Source organism: Chroicocephalus ridibundus, chromosome Z, assembly GCF_963924245.1.
Source record: "Chroicocephalus ridibundus chromosome Z, bChrRid1.1, whole genome shotgun sequence".
NCBI classification, from domain to species: domain Eukaryota; kingdom Metazoa; phylum Chordata; class Aves; order Charadriiformes; family Laridae; genus Chroicocephalus; species Chroicocephalus ridibundus.
The window spans coordinates 43292946-43313968 of NC_086316.1; the positions used below are offsets into that span (position 1 = coordinate 43292946).

Sequence of the window (21023 nt, forward strand, 5' to 3'; positions counted from 1 at the left end):
CCTCGCCGCGCCAGGGATGACCGGTGTGAGCTCTGCCGGCCGCACTCCGCTAACCCGGGCTTTCTCGCTGCCGCTTCTCCGTTGCGCCCCCCGACCATCGCCTACGTCGAATAAACGGCGCAGTGACGTAGGCGGCGCGTCTGCCTCTTCATTGGCCTGCGGGGCCTGACCCATCGCCGCCGTCAGGACGCGCCGGGGGTTGGGGGTGGGGGAAAGAGCCCTCCCCGCCGCCGGGGGGCGCTGCGTGCAGCGGGGCGCGAGGCGGCGCCGCTCTGCCGCCGTGGCCGCCGTTGGCGCCGTTGCCTAGCGAGGGGCCGCAAACAACGGGCAGGGACCGGCCGCCGCCGCCCCGGCCGGCTCCGCCGCGGCCTGCCCGCTTCCCGGCCGCGTCCCTCACACCGGGAGCCGCGGCGGAGCTTGGCGGCACCCCCCCTCAGTCCGGCCCCCTGGATTCCGCGGCCCCGGGCGGCTCCCGGGACCCAGACGTGACCCCGCTCCCGGCTGCTCTCAGGTTTGGAGTAAAAGGTGCACGGCGGGACACGGCGAACGTGGGAAATGGGCTGTCCCGCTCCCCAGATACCCCTGACAGTGCATTTGCTCCCGCTTTCTGGCAGCCAAGAGCACACCGTGTGTCGACGCCAGAGTATGTCTGTGGCCTGGGCACGCGCCTATTTCATATTCCCACATGCTTTTATGAAATAGTAAAAAGGATTTCCCACTTCCCCCCCCCCCCCCCAGTGGCTTGGTTTAATTATATTTTTTTAATAGAACTTTAAAAGAGAAGGGGGGATGTCAGCACTTTAAAGTAGTGCTTGCAAAGGGATAAAAATAACGGGCCTAGATAAATAAAACCAGAAATCCATCAAAATGTTTTTTGAATCTGTAGTTAATAAGTTTATGTAGCTGTTTCTGATTGCCATGTCCTTTATGATATGAGTCTGATTTCAGTCTCATGCTTTGCGTATTTTCATTCCGCTTAGTTAATAAAAGGGGCTTTTCTTTTTTCAACTTCAGATAGTTTCTCCACTCTGGATGTCCAAGTTGTCAAACTAAATGGAATAAAATGATGTGCAAAACCTGTTCTCTTTGCAACCGCAAGACAGCAACTGTTCAAGCCTGTTTGTTTTCAACAAACTTGAATTCTGGGGGCTTGGCTGACGAGTTTTGCCAGTATGGTAATACAGCTTTCTTAAAGGCAATGTGTAGGAGTTAGCAAGCAGAAAGTTCAGCAAACTTTCCCTTGCACTGCGAAAACTCTTAGAATTAGGGATAAAAAAAGAAAAAAAAAAAAAAGAAAAAGTTGTGTTTGGGATCCAGCGGTACCTGTGAAGATTTTTGAATGCTGATGAAAGACAGCTGTAAAGAAAGGCCATTCCTTGATATTTACAGTTGTGCTACTGTACAGTGCTTATATCATAAGAGTGAATATGCAGGGAGCAGTGTAAGGAAACAAGGTTGCTAAAATGTGCAATTAACAAAAAAATTACATATGTGCTTAAAGATGCAGACTAAAATCAGAGGAATTCTGTATGTATGTAATTAGATAGACTTAAAACCACACGTCCTTTTTAAGCAGTACAACTGCATTCTGTGTGCTTGGCAAATTACAAATGCTTGGCACTTCTTACATGGAAGAGGGTTTTAAAACACCTGTTTGCATATACATATAACTTTTTGAAAAAAAAGGATTTGTTTGGCTGATTTATGTTGCATGAATGCAGGGATAGGAAAATGAGAGGATTCATTGTAAGCATGTGCTTTATCAACAGTGTTTATTAACAAGCTCTTAGGACGTTATTGCTTCATATGGCTGTGTTATGTTCAAATAGAAAATCAGGCAACTTTCAGACTCAAGGTTAAGTCTACTAGCTTGGAAATTAATAGAGGCAAAATTAATTTATTAATTGATGTAACAGCTATTAATATAGCTGCTTTCATATCGGGTAGTTTTCAAGAGCTTGATGGTGCTTATGTATTCTTTAGGAAATGTCAACTTTCTACTTCAGCAGGAAGTTAGTATTTATTATATAACATGGAAAACTTTTTTTCTTAGTTGCAGACAACTGTGAATAAGGCGAACACAGGAGTGGTAACAGATTTCTTGTTGACTACGTGAATACTGAGTGGGGAGCACAGGGATGGAATCTGGCATGGAGGAGATCCCAGTTAAAGTTGCAGTTCGAATCAGACCTCTGCTTTCCAAAGAAGTACTTCATAACCACCAAGTGTGTGTGAGATTAGTCCCAAATACACAACAAATTATCATTGGGAAAGACCGTGTCTTCACTTTTGATTTTGTATTTGGCAAAAACTCAACTCAAGAAGAAGTTTTTACTGTTTGCATTAAGCCTCTTCTAGTATCTTTGGCTGAGGGATACAATGCTACAGTGTTTGCATATGGACAGACAGGTTCTGGGAAGACTTACACCATTGGAGGTGGCCACATTGGTAGGTTGTAGAAAGTTTGGGGTTTTTTTGAATTAGTGAACAGTGTATTTATGCAAGTTAAATATTTAATATGTAGCAGATGACGCTGCAGAATTTGTAAGTGCTAATGAAAAAAAGTATAGTAAAAATAAATGCTTCCAGAGTTTATATGATAATTAAACTGTTCTAAAAAAAATTCTCCAAAAGTATCTAAGAGAAGAACAATTTATAAAGTGCTTTTTCCCATTCCCCATTTTAATATACAACTTAAACTAGAATTTCTTCCTGAAATGCGGTGTTTTGGAGAATCTTGCTACATTTATCTTGCCTTGAAAATGTCTGCTTTAGGCAATTAATAGTTTGCTTGCTTGCTCTTTGCCTTTTTTTTTTTTTTGAGAGACATTTCTATGACATCATAGAAATTTATGATTTAAGTCTTACAAATGCATATAAATAGATTATTCTACATCTCTCATTAGGTATTAAAATCTTCCTGTTATTTAGAATCATAGAATCATTTAGGTTGGAAAAGACCCTTAAGGCCATCAAGTCTGACCATTAACCTAACACTACCAAGTCCACCATTAAACCATGTCCCTAAGCACCACATCTTCATGTCTTTAAAATACCTCCAGGGATATTGACTCCACCACTTCCCTGGGCAGCCTGTTCCAATGCTTGATAACACTTTCAGGGAAGAAATATTTCCTGATATGCAGTCTAAACCTCCCCTGACACAACTTGAGGCTGTTTGCTTTCGTCCTGTTACCTGGGAGGGGAGACCGACCCCCACCTCACTACAACCTCCTTTCTGGTAGTTGTAGAGAGCAATAAGGTCTCCCCCCAGCCTCCTTTTCTCCAGGCTAAACGGCCCGATTTCCCTCAGCTGCTCCTCATAAGACTTGTGCTCTAGACTGTTCACAAGTTTTGCTGCCCTTCTCTGGACATGCTCCAGCACCTCAGTGTCTTTCTTGTAGTGAGGGGCCCAAAACTGAACACAGTACTCAAGGTGGGGCCTCACCAGGGCCGAGTACAGGGGGACGATCGCTTCCCTGGTCCTGCTGGCCACACTATTCCTGATCCAGGCCAGGATGCTGTTGGCCTTCTTGGCCACCTGGGCACACTGCTGGCTCACATTCAGCTGGCTGTTGACCAACACCCCCAGGTCCTTTTCCTCTGGGCAGCTCTCCAGCCACTCTTCCCCAAGCCTGTGGCGCTGCATGGGGTTGTTGTGACCCAAGTGCAGGACCCAGCACTTGGCCTTGTTGAACCTCATACAGTTGGCCTCTTAATTCTGCTTACTTCACTTGTCTTTCCTCTACTAGTAGTTTTTTAATGTTCTTGTAAGTGTCATTGGTATGCAAATTCTTCAGGTAGTGGATGTCACAATCTGAGGGTGTTCATAGCTCAGCAATTTTATATTTACTAAATTCATAGTTAGATGCGAGTAACCCTTTATTTTTTTGGTAAAAAAGATTCTTGGTATCCTCTCACAGATAAACAAAGAGTTTCCATACTCTTGAATAAAGAACACTATTTATGGAAGCATTGTCCTATGCTGAATATTAAAGAAAATAAAACCAGAGTTTGGCATTAGTGTGCCATATCTACTTTGAAAAAATAGGAACTTAATTACTGTAAATGTTGGTCGTAAATCTTGTCTCACCAAGTTACTAATGGTCTTTCCTGTATTTAAATGGAATTTATAGTTTCTCAAACGCTTGCAGTGTCATTGCCAACTATAATGAGTAGTATAGATTTAAAGTAGACTCCTATTTTTCATAACTTTCATGACTATAACATGACATAATTTAGAACTTAACTTTGTATTCTATTAAGGGACGCAAACAAGTATTCTGAACTCCAGAAAAACAAATATTTCCAAAAAGCCTTGGGAACACTGAGCTCTTCAGATTCCTTAGTATATTGAATAGCAAATCTCACAGACTTCTCTCAGTCTTCAGTCTTTGTAATTTATGCATCAGAATGACTACAGCTTCTGTGACATCTTTGCTTATGTTTTAGCATCAGTTGCAGAGGATGAAAAGGGCATAATCCCACGGGCGATTCAGGAATTATTTCAGCATATTTCTGAAAACCGTAACATTGACTTCCATGTGAAAGTATCTTATATAGAGGTTTACAAGGAAGAACTTCGAGATTTGTTGGAGTTGGAGACCTCTGTGAAAGAATTACATATCCGAGAAGATGAAAAGGGAAATACAGGTAGAATTTCACCTCTAAAATTTGGTGTGTTTGGTTTCAGTTGTGTGCCCATGTTATTCTTGCCTTCTCTTGAGAGAGTTTATTCGTTAGTAATACTAGAAAATCTACGTTTTCAGTTTAGCTGATTTGAAGCAGTTTTGGGTTTAGAGTCCTGTGAAAGATATAGATGCTCCATCAGAAATGGCAACATATTGTAAAGTAGAAGTAGAGTTATTGCTTCTTCAAATTCTGTCTAGAAACACAGTAGCGTGTGATTATTCACTTGAATAAGTATTTCAAGGTTAAACCTTTGCTTCTCCTTTCAAAATTATATTTGTTAAGCCACTTATACTGCAAATGTCTGTTCCCTTTCAACTATGAAATGGCTGGAAGAAAAAATTTCATTAATAGTGTCTGATATTTTTTGGAGGCTTTGAAATTAACACTTATGCTATAGTTCTCCCGTCTACTACATGAAAATGCTAGAAGAATCCACTGTAGAGATATTTTATTCTGAAACTGTATAATCTGTTTTGGGTTTGGGTTTTTTTTCTTTATTCTTTATAGTATAATTGTTGTGTCTAATTGCTCTAATATTAATATACTGTTGCATTGAGCTAGCATGGTTTTCTTGTCTGTAGCTGGAAGAAGGCACTAATTTAGCACAAATCTTGCAGATAATATCATTGCTTCATAAGGACCTCGCATTCTATATTAAGCTGTGTATCTTCTTCGGTACAGTTGGAGTCATCTTCAGTTGAATATTCTAGGACATTTTCCATCCTTCATTAAAACAGGACAAAAAATATGCTTAGTAGGAGTACTTGGTAGAAGTACGCCTCCACATTATTACGTTACTAATAGATACCTGTCCTAAAGGCGCGACTGCCTTAGCTATATAGAATAGAAATTCTGTTCTTGCCGAAAGGTAAGAATCATTTCTACAAACTTTTTTTTTTTAGCCTTTTTTTTTTCTTTTTAAACTGGCAAAATATCCTTTGAGCTGACTTTGCTCATACTTTTTCTAGATATCACTAGATTGCAAATTGCATATGGCAATGTGTAAATGACTAAAGCTCTGTATTACGCTTAAAATATTGTTTCAAATGCTATGACACAATACACCCCTATATTAAATATCTGCAGGTTTCAGATGTGCTGTACCTCACGCTTTTCATATTTCAATGTCTTCTTTTTCTATAGCTACATGCTATGACATAATAATGCAGGCTTGTGTATTTCTCTAGTTTGTGTTTATAGTTTGACTATTCCTAATTGCTGTAAACTTTTGCTGAAGAGTTTAGAATTAATCGAAGTATTCTTACTTTCTTTGGTTTGGTGTTTGAAGTGATTGTCGGTGCTAAGGAATTCCAAGTAGAATGTGCAGATGAAGTGCTAAGCCTATTGGAAAGTGGCAATGCAGCTCGTCACACAGGCACAACACAAATGAATGAACACTCTAGTCGATCTCACGCCATTTTTACCATCAGTATTTGTCAGAAACAGTCCACAGAGTCTCAAAAAAATACTGATGCCGCACAGGATTCATCTTGGAAATCAGTCCAGGTGATTGCTTCAAAGTTTCATTTTGTGGATTTGGCAGGATCAGAGAGGGTGACAAAGACTGGAAATACTGGTGAACGCTTCAAAGAGTCAATTCAGATCAACAGTGGTCTGCTGGCCTTGGGAAATGTCATCAGTGCCCTTGGAGACCCCAAAAGAAAAAGTGTACATATTCCATACAGGGATGCTAAAATCACTCGTATTCTGAAAGACTCCCTTGGAGGAAATGCCAAGACTGTCATGATAACATGTATAAGTCCCTCCTCATCAGACTTCGATGAATCTTTAAATTCCCTCAAATATGCCAACAGAGCCAAAAACATTAGAAATAAACCAGTTGTAAATTACAATCCCGATCAAGACCGGATTGATGAAATGGAACTTGAAATCAGATTGCTTCGAGAAGCTTTGCAGAACCAGCAAGTCGGTAATCAGTGTACACACGACTTAAATCAAGAAAGGACTCGTATCAGTTCACTTGAGGAGCAGCTCACCCGGCTTCAGGTTCAATGTTTTAGTTATAGAAATTGTGTAGATGAAGCCTTCCCATTTCTGGTTGATCTGAATGATGATGTTAGCTTAAAAAGAAGTCAGCGGGAGAGGTTGCAGAGCTGGATCGCTATGGTACAGGAAGTAAGGAAGGAAGCTCTCACCATGCAGGAAACTGACATGGGGACTGGGACTAGCCAAGAGACACATCACATCACAATTCTTCAGCTAAAGAGGGAATTAAAGAAATGCCAGGTATTTAATTATCAGTTGATTATTTAAATAACTATGTAAAAGAGCAGTCTGCTAAAACTTGAATTCAATTTTGAAAGATTTAAGACTGTTACACTTACCTGTACTTAAGTTGACAATTTAAATTTAATTCACAGTTCTTGTATAATTTTGTTTGACTAATCCCTGGGACATAGCTTTATTTTAATGGATGTTTGAATAGACAATCATTTTAATCATGATAGGGATAGGTAAAGTAATGTTATATTTTTGCTAGTCAGTTTTGAGATGATTCTATGAGGCTGAGATGTTTTATCTGTGACATTTTTGGTTTTAGCTATGCTAGTGTGCTAGGTCTGGCTGGGATGGAGTTAATTTTCTTTACAGCAGCTCGTAGGGTGCTGCGTTTTAGATTTGTGACCAGTACAATGCTGATAACACACTAACATTTTAGGTCTTGCTGAAGAATGTTTACACAGCGTCAGGCTTTCTCTGTTTCTGCCTCTGCCCCACAGTGAATAGATTGTGTGTCCAACAAGAAGTTGGACGCACACACACACAACCAAGCAGATGATCTGAACTAACCAAAGAGTTTTTTCATGCTATATAACATGCTCAGCAATTAAAAGGGAGATGAGGAGGTTTAGGGAGCTTAGCCATATTTTTCCTGAGAACTGGCTGGGCATCAGTCAGCCTTGGGAGGTGGTGAGTTGCCTTTGCATCATTTATTTTGTTTAGCTTTCTTTCTCTCTTTTTCCACTTCACCTTTATTTACTGAACAATTTCTATCTCGACTCACAAGTTTTCTTGCTTTTACTCTTCCTTTGATTTTCCCCTGTCCCACTGGGGCTGCAGGGGGTAATGTGAGCGAGGGGCTGTGTGTGCTTAACTGCCTACTGGGGTTAACCTGCAACAGTCCTTTTTGGTGCCCAACATGGGGTTCAAGGCCTTTGAGATAATATCAGATTTGATTTGAGTGTGCTAGATTAAAACTTCTAGCTCTTACACCTGTTTAGTTATTTGAGTGGCTGCTGTGGATCATGGTGCTGGAATATTTACTTTGGTTGCTGACTTATGTGTTTCCTTGAGTATTCTGATGCTTGATTCCTTTCTAGCTGTACCACAGACTCCAAGAATTGTTAATGACTGTTTCCAGTTTTTTCTCTTTAGTGTGTTGTTTAACACTTTGTTTTCCTTTGCTTGGGAGAGCTATGATGAATCTACTGGCCTTCAGCCTAATTTGGTGTTTGGGTCTTACATCACTGGTGTCCCAGTACCCCAAGAATCGTCTCATGGACAAAACCAGCAACGATACCTTTCCCCTTTTGTCCTCTGAGAAACATTTCATGGAGAGAGGAAAGAATAGCACCTATCCCTTCCTCTCCTCCAGGGTAGGCTTTTATAGCCTTGATGCAATGGCTTCTCAGTTCCTTCAATATCCTTGTATGATCAGACTGTTCATACTGGTGTGTGTTGTGAACCTGATTTTGAGTGTTGTTCACAAGGTTAAACAACTAATTGGGGGTGCTACACAGGAACATGCTCTAAGGCAATTGATCTCTGGGGTGGCAGGGTGCGTGGGAGGAGTTGGGCAGGTACATAGGGTTGTCTCCTATAGCCTGGGATTTCATGCCTGAACAGGCATGTAAACCTATCAAACTAGTACACCATTTGAAGAAGGGGAGGTGAAACACAGTGACTTTGAAAGCCGTGTTGGGACCTGGCTCACACCTATTAAGCTACTGCCTGGTCCTCTCAGAGATAGAAGAGGGTCTGCTGATCTAAGAGGCCATAAATGGGCACTGAGAAGATCTCTTGCTCTGAGGCCACATAAACAGACACTAAACCAGAGACCAAACCCTCACCTATAATAGTTGCTCCTGTAGTCAAGAAGAAACAGTGGAAGCAGAGGTCAACTCAGTTAGTAAGAGAGGAAGCAGCTCCTCCTGAGAGGGGGAGAGAGGAAGAATCAGAAGAGGCATCCTATTCTTGAGCAGGACAGCAGAGGAAGGAGGTAGAAATCATAAGAGGTGGAAACTGCCTGGTCTCTATCCATGACCAAACTGCAAGACAGGCGGAAAGGTGTTGTCCATGAGCAAGATGAGTGAATTGCCACCTGATTGGTCCAGTGCTGGGGTAGTGGGCCTAACAGTCTGGAACCAGAAGGTAGGGAAACACAGCAGCTGGGAACTGTTGCTAGGTCTGTGGGATTGACAGAGAGATTAGAAGAGGGGCAGCCATCTGGAGCATCCGGAGGTGGCTCTTATTGAGCATGAAGCCAAGGTACCCTCTTAAGTAAGATATTGTAACCCAGTGAGGCAAGTGGACTACCACAGAGGAAGGTGTCCAGTGTCTGAGGGAATTAGTGGTGGCGGAGGTGATATACAGTGACATGGACAATAATCAGGCCCCTAAAGATCTGAGTCTTGTACAGTACACACAGTCTGTGTGGCAGAAGTCTGTACAAAGCATACCCACATCATGGGGCGGCAACCTAGCAATGATGGACTGGGCTCACATCGAGGCACCAACTTTGTATAGACTGGTCTGCCAGCTCCAGAAATTTGAAGAGAATCTCTGTTCCCCCTCCCTGCTATGGACCTGCATGTCAGCTGTGGAAAGACTGTTCCACAAGGTTTGACAACTTGAAGACAATGTGGATAATCTCTCTCCCTCCTTGTCTCTGCAACCCAGCATCTGAGCTACCACAAGTTGGCCTTTCTCTGCTCAAACGAGAGGGAACCATGAGCACATGCAACATGCCACCCTGTGGTTCTATCTGTGTGACTATGGGGAGGATATGAGGAAGTGGGACGGTGCACTTACCTTCTGATACCTCTGGAATCTAAGTCTGTGTACGTGAATTGCAGGGGAAGGCAGTGGTTATAAAGGGTCCTTTCAGGAAGATTACTGCTCTGGTTGCTGCTGAGCGGTTCACAAGACACACTAGATGGGCTGAGGACCCCTCTCCTCTTTCTGGTACTGATGCAATGGACTTATGTCCATGTGGGTTTGAACACCACACCTTCTGCCATGGACCATGCTGGTCTGTAGTAGGATCACACCTGTGAATAGTCCTTGTAGCATAGCCTGAGTTAGAGAGATGGACATGGACTCCTTTCATAGTGTAAAGACTTCTGGTTTGCAATTACAAAAGTCAGGTAATGAATCTTCTGATTGGGAACAGGGGACCCTGCCTCAGGTTGAGCAGAGGAAAAGGACGATTGGATTTACTTTGGTTTTGGTGGACACCAGTGCACAGTGTACTCTAATGCCATCAGGATACAAGACAGCAGAATACATCAGAATTTCCAGAGTGACAGGGGGATCCCAATTGTTGTCTGTGTTAGAAGCCGAGGTGAGCCTAACAGGAAATAAGTGGCAAAAGGATCCTATTGTCACCAGTCCAGGAGCCCCATATATCCTTGCCATTGGCTCTCTCAAAAGATGGTACTTCAGGGATCCAAGGAGGTACCATTGGGCCTTTGATGTAGCCCCTGCAGGTTCAGAGAAGCTTAAATAGCTGTCTGCCTTGTCTGGCCTCTTGAGTGATCCTTCTGTTGTGGGGCTGCTGTGTGTTGAAGAACAGCAAGTGCCAACTGCTACCGTGATGGTGCAATGGCATCAATGTTGTCCTGACTGAAACTCCCTCATTTCCATCCAGAAGCTGATTTGTCGACTTCAAAGCCAGCGTGTGATTAGCAAGACTCACTTGCCCTTTAATAATCCCATATGGCCAGTGCAAAAGTCTGATAGAGCATGGAGGTTTACAGTGGACTATCATGGCCTGAATGAAGTCACGCCACCATTAGGTGTTGCTGTACCGGACATGCTAGAACTGGAGTCAAAGGCAGCCAAGTAATACACCATAACTGATATTGCCAGTGCATTTTTCTCAATCCCTTTTTCAGCAGTGCAGGCCACAGTTAGCTTTGATGTGGAAGGATGTCCGATCTGGAATGGTGTCCAATCTGGAATCAGCTGCCATGGAGGGGTGGAAGCACAGCCCTACCATTGACCATGGACTGATCCAGACTGCACTGCAACAGGGCAAAGCCCCAGAAAGCTTGCAGTGCATTGATGACATCGCTGTGTGGGGCAACATGGGCCTGAATGGGGAGCCCCAGCTACCTTGGAATGCTGGAAAAGACCATGGACTGGCCAGAAAGCAAAGACTTTGGAGAATTGCCTGACGAAGTGACTCACGCCGAAGAGGCCCCACTGTATAATGTATTACCAGAAGATGAGAAACAATATACTCTGTTTATTATTACCGATGGGTCCTATATATTGTGGGAAACCATTGGAGGTAGAAAACTGTTCTGTGGAATCCCACGTGACGAGTTACAGAAACTGATGAAGGGCAAGGTGAATTAAGTCAGTGTGCAGAAGTGAAAGCCATCCAGCTTACCCTAGATATTGTGGAACAGGATAAATGGACAGTACAGTACCCATACCACCACCTGAAACACTATATGGTACACGTACCACCACCTAAAACACTGTACTGGGCCTTTAAAGCAAGTTCTGTGGTGACATGGCAGCCAAGGAATCATTGAGTCAGACAGTGGGACCCATTTCTGAAACAATCTCATAAGCACCTGACCTAGAAATATGGCATTGATCGGCTGTATCACATTCCCTATCACACACTAGCTTCCGGAAAGACTGAACAATACAATGGACTATTAGAGACTATACTGAAAGTAATGGGCACTGGGACATGTCAGCAGTGGGATGCAAATTTAGCAGAAGCCACTTGGCTAATTAATACCAGAGGATTAGCTAACTGACCTGGACCTGCCCAAATGAAAACCTTGTGTATTGTAGAAGGAGAAAACTTCCCTCATAGTGCATGTAGAGAACTGTCTGGGAAAGACAGTATGGGTTGTTCCTCCTTTGGGAAAAGGCAAACCTATTTGTGGGGCTACTTTTGCTCAAGGACCCAGGTACACTTGGTGGGTGATGCGAGAGGATGGTGAAGGCTGATGTGTACCTCAAGAGATTTAACCTTGTGGGAAAATAACCCATTATTCGAATTGTATGTTTTAGGAAGTACTACAGCAGAAATCACCTAAACCAACAGAGAACAAGCCTCACAAAAAGCCAGGCAAGTGCAGCAGTGACCCGGCCTGAGCTAGTTTTGATGTCCAGTAACTCAACACAACATATTTCTCCTGACCTGAGTGACGGCTGTAGCAGACAGAATCCAAGACATCAACTAAATTAACTCAGTGGACATTTTAGGAACATTTTCTGGATATTTTTTAGGAATGGCCCTATACTAAGGGATGATATCTGTGTAAAATCAAAGGACGAGAAGGGAGGCATGATAAATGAGGTTGTATTGGAAAGTGTGGGACTTGAGCATGACATAAATGGTATGGAATATGGAGTGGAGATTGTACTGGGTCTGGCTGGGATGGAATGAATTTTCTTCATAGCAGCTCATAAGGTGCTGTTTTTTAGGTTTGTCACCAGTAAAATGCTGATAACACACCAATGTTTTAGGTCTTGCTAAACAGTGTCCACCCAGTGTTAAAGCTGTCTCTGTTTCTCCCTCTGCCACCCCAGTGAATAGATTGGGGGGTGCACTCGGAGGAGGGGGGGGCACAACCAGGCAGATGACCCAAACCAACCAAAGAGATATTTCACACCATGTGACATGCTCAGCAATAAACAGGGAGAGGAGGAGAGCTCAGGTATGTTAGCTGTCTTTTGCTCGGGAGCTGGCTGGGCATCAGTCTACCTGTAGAAGGTGGTGAGTGGTTTTTGCATCAATTGCCTTTGCATTACTTGTCTTGTTTTCTTTCTCTCTTCTTCCACTTTACCTTCACTTATGGCATGATTTTTCTCTCAACCCTCAAGTTTTATTGCTTTTACTCTTCATTGGCTCTTCCCCTGTCCTACTGGGGTTGGAACAAGGGAAAGTGAGCGAGCAGCTATGTGTGCCTAGCTGCCTACTGGGGTTAACCCACAACTACTTTCAGTTGTCCTGTAAACTCAGAAATTGTTTTGAAACCTGCAAATAAATTCATCTGTCAGAAGCATTACAGATACAACTGCAATGCAGATATTTTCACAGATATCAGTGTACTTACAGATAACCCATGGACTAAGTTTTGCAACATATATCTAATATTATCTAGTACTAGGTATGTAGTATACTAGTCTGTCTAATACCATGAAGTTGCAAGTATCTCATCTATTATCATTAAGTAGTTTCCTAACCTTCAGCAATATTGTCACCAAGAACTCCTGCATTTCCTTTTCATTATCATGCCCTTAGGTAACTGAGTTTCTAAATTATTTACAGATTTCTCTGTCTCATTGCCTTTCTAACACTTGCTTCTGTGTTACATATCAACTTTCTGCTTTTTGGTGGCTTCACACTTCCGTAGTTTTCTAGCTGAGGTGAGAATTTCGAAACAAGATGTGGGATTCTTGGCATGCAGATATCCCATGAGGATCCTGTCATGCCAGTGGCTCTGATTAGCTCTTTCTCAGACAGCAGATAATAGTGCTAGACAGTGACCTATGGGGAGAAGAGCTCTCAGCCTTCTCAAGCATGATAATGTAAGCTCACACAACTGACACATGATCAAATAAATAATTCTTTTGGGGAACATCCCCATATGCATTTAGGAAGTGTGTATTTTGGATGTACTGAGTTAAAATGTTGACTATGAATAATGCAGATTAGTGTACAATAAACAGAGCCTCAAATAAAAATTAATTTTGTAACTTAAAATACCTGTACACTAGTTTGAAACTGAGTGAAGTTCTGACATAAGAGGAACAGCTTAGAAAAACTGATCCAAGTCTGTCTTGTAGTAAGAGACAGTATTCCAACAAGCTAGAATTTTATAACATCAGCCCATTTTCAGTTTGCACACCATACTGTGATAAGCGTGTAGATCGTTACCAGGCAATTGCATATACAACAAAGTCTTTATTTTCTTTGTTCTCAGTCAGTCTAAATCACAGTGTTTTTCTTACTTGATTTTCTTCTGTAGCTTGTTTTAAACCTCTGTTTCCCAGGTTCAAAACAGTATAAGAGCTGAGTTTAAACTTAAATTTCCCCAGGTGAGTACACCATCTACAGCCAGGAGGAGATGGTTAGGGAGAGGCTAAAATAAATGAGACAGTGCAGACTCAAGAACAGAGCTTGCATATGGACAGATTTAATAGCTAATAGTGGGCCTATTCTTGTCTGTACATACATATTTCTTTGCTAACGGCTATGTTTGCCTGGATAATGCTATCTTACACAAAATAAAAATACTGGTGTAGTGGGTTAGCCATAGCTAACAGCCAAACTCTCACCCAGCCACTCATTCACCCCTCCATCAGCAGGACTTGGGGAGAAAAAATAGGAAGAACAGCAGTGTGAGTTGAGATGAAGACAGGGAGATTGCTACCAATTAAAAAACAGTTTCAAATTGAGGAAAAATGATTTAATGTATTGCCAATTAAAAATATTACTTATTTGGGTAGTGGGCAACAGAAAGACAAAGGGTAAAACACTACCTTTCCTCCCCCCAGTGTGGGAGTAGTGTGGGAGCAGTACCCACTGCTGCAGTGTGGGTATCTGCTGCTCCACCATGAAGCACCTCCTCCTTCTCCTCTTGGTGTTCATTCTGCTCTTTCTCACTCTTTTGGTTCCTTCCTCTTCTATCTGTCTGGCAGTTTGTGCCCTTTCTTAAATATATTATCACAAAAGCACTACCATCTTGGCTGAGGGACTCAGCTGTTCCCTGCAGTAGGTCCCCTGAAGTCATCTGGAACCGACTGTGTCCAGCATGGGGTCTTGGACCTTGGTCTCTTCTCACAGACACCACCCGTGCAGTCACCCCCACCAAACCCTTGACACTTACACCCAATATAACTGAGAAAATATATTCTAATTTTAGTTATGTATGTTTAATACAATATGGACAATACGACACTTTGGTTCCTATCACTTCACCTTGCCCCAGTCTGTCACCACGATAACATCTGTGCACACTTCTTTTTTTCTGTAGTTGGCTCAACTCTGCATATTGGTACAGCACCAGTTGGGTTTAGAATACACTTGTCAACTACATTTAGTACACAGACTTTGGAAAATGGTCTATTTTCTAAAGAGACATCAGGTTCTTGATTGCATTCTTAAAAGCTATTAAGGGTTGTCTTTTCTTGTAAGATGGAGGTAAGCTAGTTGTACAGAAGTATCCAATTTTAGAACACTAAGACACGATGTTTCCATGCTTTGTATTCCGTGTATTTGGCTTCTGCAGGCTTTCTAGAAGAGAAACATTTGGAAGTCTCCTTCAATCGGCATTGGATTATTTATCTAGAACATCTGAGAAAGGATTCTTATGATTTCTTTAATCTTTAGTCTGTTATCCGAGTTGCAGAGTGAGGACAGCTGTCCTTATTTTTTCATTTGGGAAGTGTATTAATCCTGTGGTTGATGCTGGGATCTTGTGGCCGCATCTTACAGCACCCTAAAGAGGATAATTGGACTTAGATATCTACTTCAATAAAGTAGCTTTGGTTATGGGTACATTATTCCTTTTGAAAGAAAGAAACTTGTCTGAAGAAAATCAATAGATGAAACAGAAGTGAAGAAATAACTGGTAGAAACCACAGGTAACCACTTAGACAATTTGCCACACATACCTCAAAAGTTTACAGTTCTGATCACATCTTTTAACAACAAATGAGTTTTTGTGGGTTTTTTTTTTTCATTTTCCAACTGTAAATTATTTCCAGCTGTAAATTTCCAGCTCTTCCTTTTCCCCAGCTGAACTTTTCTTTTATTATCTAGCAGGCTCTAGTTATGGATGAAGAAGTATTTAGCCAGAAGGATCATGAACTGCAGATACTGCAGAATCAGATAAAAACATTACTACAGGAAAATGAAGAACACCTGGAATCTTTAAAGGAGGCTCAAGAAACACATAGATTACAGGTATTTTTCCGCTGGTACATGTTACTTATATCTGTATTGATCCATCCTTCCACTGTATGAATGCATTCATTATTTCAAGACAGGTCCCTCAGGACTTTTTTGGACATAATTACTTGTCAATCTTATGGACATTTTGTCTGAATAAGAACTGTATCACTTAATGAGTTCATCTAGTGGATGAAATACAATAATGTGATTCAAGAAGTTTGTATATCACCTTGTCTGTGCCACAGCCTTCCTGTATAACATGAGGTCAATCATTCATCCTCTCCATGCTTCCTAAAGCATAACACACACCCCTCTCCCCAGAAGTGTGTTATTGCCAAGTAGTTTCAGGACCATTAATGAATTAGGATTTGAAAGGCCTTTAAAGATTCTTTAGAATCTAAAAAGGACTATAAGGATCCTATACAATGCTTTAATTGAAAGGTTGTATAGAAACGTATTTTGTTATAGCTTTATATTTTATATTTTTTATATATTTGTATTTTTCCCTTTTTACTTTGTAAGACAGAATTTCTTCCTGATTTTCTAAGCATTTACTATTAGACAAAATTGAGGAAACACTGCTTGCCTCCTTCCTTCTCTAGATCTTGTGCCTGCTAATGAAATTACGATGGATCATAAGTGCATAACATTTCAAGATCCAGGACACCATAAATAGAATAGTTAATATTTTCCTGGTGTTGCCTGTCATGTGGATGATAGATAAAATTATTATCTGACTTTTTAAAAGAGAAAAGCATAAGCATGGCTAGCTAGTACTCTTTTCCTTATTCTACTTTTTCTCCTTTTTCCTCTTCTTTGCTAATGGCTTGGGGAAAGTCAATGGATGAAAGGTAAGTATACTAGTCATCATCTTTTTCTTCCCTCTGTCACTTTCTTTCTTTTCTGTCACCTCTGGCTAGATTTTTTTTTAAAAAACCTGTACAGCATAGTGTCAGCTTGTTACACTGAGATAATGCTTATATAAATTCTGGAGAATGCAACGTAGGCACACTGCAATGTAGACACTACACTACACTTAGTCACAGTGTAGGTAAAACATCGTGATTGTCTCGGTATCAGAGACAGGAGAGAAGCTTGAGAGGTCTCAGACACCATTTTGGTACTTAATCCACTAAACTGCTGCTTTTATTTAAAAACATCAGATAGGTAGAATAATGAAAAGCAAACACTTCTGTCAAATATTTTAAGCTGTATTCACAGGAATATGTAATTAAGTGATACATGATAGAATAAGAACTTTAAAAGTAGGAGGTACTAGATAGATATCAAATGTTTGTACACATACATATTTATGTAACAGGTGTTGCACTGTGGGGTTGTATGTACAAAGGTATCAGGGACAAAAAGTCTTAAAAGGATTAAATAATAGCTTCAAGGTGGATCAGTTGGCCTTTACTTCTTCCAAAGTCATAATAAATATGCTATTCATATATATATATATTCTATTTCCTATGACACAGGAATATTATGTATTGTATTCCAACAAAATGTCAATTTGCAAGGCATTGTCTATGTGTGTTTGGAAGGAATTTGCAGTCTAAGAAAACAAGATACAAAGAATTAATAAAAATGTATTATTCATTGAATACTTTTGGTTGACTATCACTAGCTATTCTTCAACTTCTCTGTTGTTACTAGGCCAGATTTTACTTTTTACTTTTTTATTTTGAAAAGAATTGAAAGGAATAGAGGGAGTTGAAAAAGTATATAATCTTGGTCTTATGGATGAGTCAGTTTAGGTAAGATAAGTAGTTTTAAACAGTGTACAGAGACTGCTGCAGGAGAAGCAGGCAAGTAAATTCCCCAAACTAGTATTACCAAAAAAGTTGAGGTTGGGTAGAAGAAAAAGAAGTAGCCCATACAAGGGATCCTGGGATCATGTACAAGTTTATGTTTATTAATACAAATAATCTTTAAAATGGAACTGCTCAAAGAGGAAGAGGAAGCCTGTATACGTGTTTAATTAATTAGACTCGGACCATGAGTTTCATTTGAACATTTTTGTTGAATTCCCATTTTATTTCTCCATAATCACACACATAAAGTAAGCATGGACTGATAAGTATGTAATATACTTCTCACTAGATGCCTAGATAAGCTAATGTAACTTACCTGGGATAAGTCTTTCTGGACAAAAATATGTCTGCAGTTTATTGGAGTTGGCGTGTGTGTGTCAGATTGATGATATGCCATAGAATTTTCAGTTTGTTGCAGAATTTGCGTATGCAGTGCAGAAGAATTTAGGATCAGTGAGTGATTTAGAAGATTCATGACCTTTGCAAGGAATTTAGGAATGCTGAATGTGATACAGAGCTCATGATCAGCAAAAGTTTTGCTTTGTTCTTTTTTCCCCATGAGAATGAGAAAATGGTGGAACAGCAAATGCTTATTGATCAGCTAAAAGAAAAATTAGAGAAGTTTACAGATGTGAAAACTTTGGATTTCTCATGTGCTTGTGGACATGGGCCAGCTGTTGTGGCATCTACAAGGAGGCCATACAGTGTCCCACTCACAAAGAGTCTGCTACACTCCCTTCACCCTCCTTCAGGGACAGAGACCCGAAAGGTAAGGTCTACTTAAATGTTACATTTTCTTTCTTTTACTTTGTAATGGTTATAATTCAATTATTAGACTTGACATGACAAATTATGGTACCTTTCTCAGATGCTGTTTAGCTTCCCATTGAAGACTCTGAAAAGTTACTTTTTAATGTCTTGCGACATATTCTATGCCACAATTGTCCAAAATGTTGAGGCTTAAAATTGTCACTTGTAAGTTTAAGTCTTTCTGGGGTTTTCCTGGGGGTTTTGAGGGTTCAAATATGAAGCATTATAAAAAAATGAATGATTATTCTTACTGATATATTGAATAGGCTGGATAATGACTTGCTAACAGTGCCTTCTTTCACATTTGGAACAAGTGCTCTGAGCTCTTGCAAAACCTTTTGCTACAAGGTATTCAGAGTTATTATAGAAAACCTCTGTAATTTTACTTACAAGCTCAGGTGATGCCAGAATTCTAAAATGAAATATTTTTTAAATTTCAGTAAAGATTTGCTGAACTGTTGCAAGTGGTTTTACCCATCACTTTTTTGTGTGCTTTTTGACAGGCTTATACCAGCCCCCCTGCCTTCTCCCTGGCCCGGGTAATGGCAGAATTCCGTGCTCGCAGCCAGATGATACTGAGCAACATAGAAGATCAGGATAAAGTCCTTCACTGCCATCTCTCTGATCAGAGTGATGAAGAGGAAGAAAATACAGGCAGCAAAAAGAAAACCTCATTTAAGTAATTTTTTGTTAATCTTTCATTTTTGATACAGACAACTGTATAGCAAAGGTAGTATTACTGCCTAATCCTGACATAACATGAGACCATTTGTGATTTTATTTACCGTAAACTTCTGGGACCAACTGGGCATATTACAAAATAAGTTTGATAAACATAGTTTTTTGGTTTAATAAAGATTGCATCATCCTTGTTCTGGGGCCAGAATCTACCATGAAGATCGGGGGGTAGGGAGGTTTGGAGTGGATGGGAAAGAAGGTACAAATGCTTATGTGAGTTTGGGATTCTTCTCTGTTAAGATCATGTACTTTGCATCAAGCATAAAGAAAAAAAAATACCCTCTGTGGAACATAGCCTGTTTTTCATTCTTCCTTAGGCATTCGATAAACCGAACATGGACACGAAAACAGGCATCTCTGTGCTTTCTTCCTGATTTAAGTGACATGAAGTATCAAACAGACAAGTCTGGTTTAGCCACCAAATCTGCGCTACAGACTGACAGAACCACAGGTAAAATGGAAGTCATGAGAGGAAGTCTTACTACAGGATCAGAATAAGCAAGAATGACAGAATTATTCTTTCCAGCAAAATATGTGTATTTGATACAAATATTTTTTTTAATAGTTCAACATAGGCTTTCGAGATTCTCTTCTTCTCCCTCTTTCTGAAACAGATATCGGTGACCTTAATGTCTAACTAACACTTATTAGCAGGAAAGCACTTCACACATCGAAAAGCTGTTTACGTGTAAATCTTTAGTACTGCTTCAATGAAAGAAAATAGATGCTATTATCTTATCAGAGATGCACTGAAATGGATATATATTTGTCCTCCCAATTAGGATCTTGAAATGCTAGTGCATACCATCCTTTCTTTTCCTGTTAGACACAGGTCAGGAAAAAGACTCTTCACGCTATTCTCTTCTTTTGATTCTTTTACTTCATATGGAAGAACTCCACACATACAATGTTCCAGAGCACTATCTTTTGGATACAGAGTGTATTCCAGATTTTTTATCTCCATATTGCTTTGTTTTCTTTCAAGGTGAAGAGATTAACAGCCTCCAGAAAAGTCACGTTTTTAACATGCAGAAGCTAAAGAATTCAGAGTTGAGACTCATTGAGGCCGAGCAAAAAATGAGAGAACTTGCACTTAATATCAAAATGAAAGAGGAACTTATTAAGGAATTAGTAAGAACAGGTAACCGTCTACTGTGGGGAAAATTAGAATTAATATATTCAGAAACAAAAGAAAAGGCACAAATCTTCTGAATTCCCGCATGCCTTAGTTTTTATGTAATTATCTTATGCAAGAATACTTCTAATAACTTAAAGATTCATAACTTTCATTTATTACTTGCTATGGTTGCACTGAAGGCTGTAAATTTTTATTACAGCCCACTCTGCTATGATACACAGATGTATTATGTTAAATATTTTTTGTGCTTTGCTGAGTATTGCTTTTATCCACCAATAGTGTAACTTTTCATGTGTGCTCAGTGCTACTGATCTCTTCGAGGACATGTGTTTGTCACATGGTGTCTGGGATAGGAGAGAAGATACACCACTGTGCTGGGAATGTAAGCATTCCCAGCACAGCAGTAGAGACGCAGGAGTCACAAGTGGATGAGGGAAAAGGTCAGTGTCCCTGTTAGCCTACACCCCTTACACATCTGTCCTGGTATACATTGCCTGCCAGAAACTAGCCTTGTGATAACAGTAAGGATCTCTATGCTCAACCCCTTCAGTCACACTTCACATGCATCCCTTGTCTTGAGGTTGTCTTTTGGCACTTGGAAAAATTCTGTGTCCCCGAAAATAGTACTTTGTGACAGAATGCCCAAACGGGGCAAGTCAGA

The 21023-nt window shown here is 40.6% G+C and overlaps 1 protein-coding gene across 5 annotated transcripts in view; it reads left to right on the forward strand.

Moving 5' to 3' along the window:
- The first annotated feature begins 264 nt into the window (after positions 1–264).
- The window catches only part of KIF27 (kinesin family member 27), a 32145-nt gene continuing 11386 nt past the window's right edge, over positions 265–21023 (forward strand). For 2 of the 5 annotated variants that reach the window (XR_010068988.1, XM_063319262.1), the window contains exons 1-9: positions 265–643; positions 1015–2448; positions 4453–4653; positions 5981–6939; positions 15728–15871; positions 18239–18445; positions 18990–19165; positions 19542–19675; positions 20210–20365. Coding sequence is in view for 4 of the 5 variants with exons in the window: in XM_063319262.1 (XP_063175332.1) it covers positions 2139–2448; positions 4453–4653; positions 5981–6939; positions 15728–15871; positions 18239–18445; positions 18990–19165; positions 19542–19675; positions 20210–20365 (2287 nt within the window). In the remaining variant the exon portion in view is untranslated. Of the gene's footprint in view, positions 644–1014; positions 2449–4452; positions 4654–5980; positions 6940–15727; positions 15872–18238; positions 18446–18989; positions 19166–19541; positions 19676–20209; positions 20366–20664; positions 20803–21023 lie in introns of all 5 variants that reach the window. The other 3 variants (XM_063319263.1, XM_063319261.1, XM_063319260.1) reach the window with 3 other exon arrangements.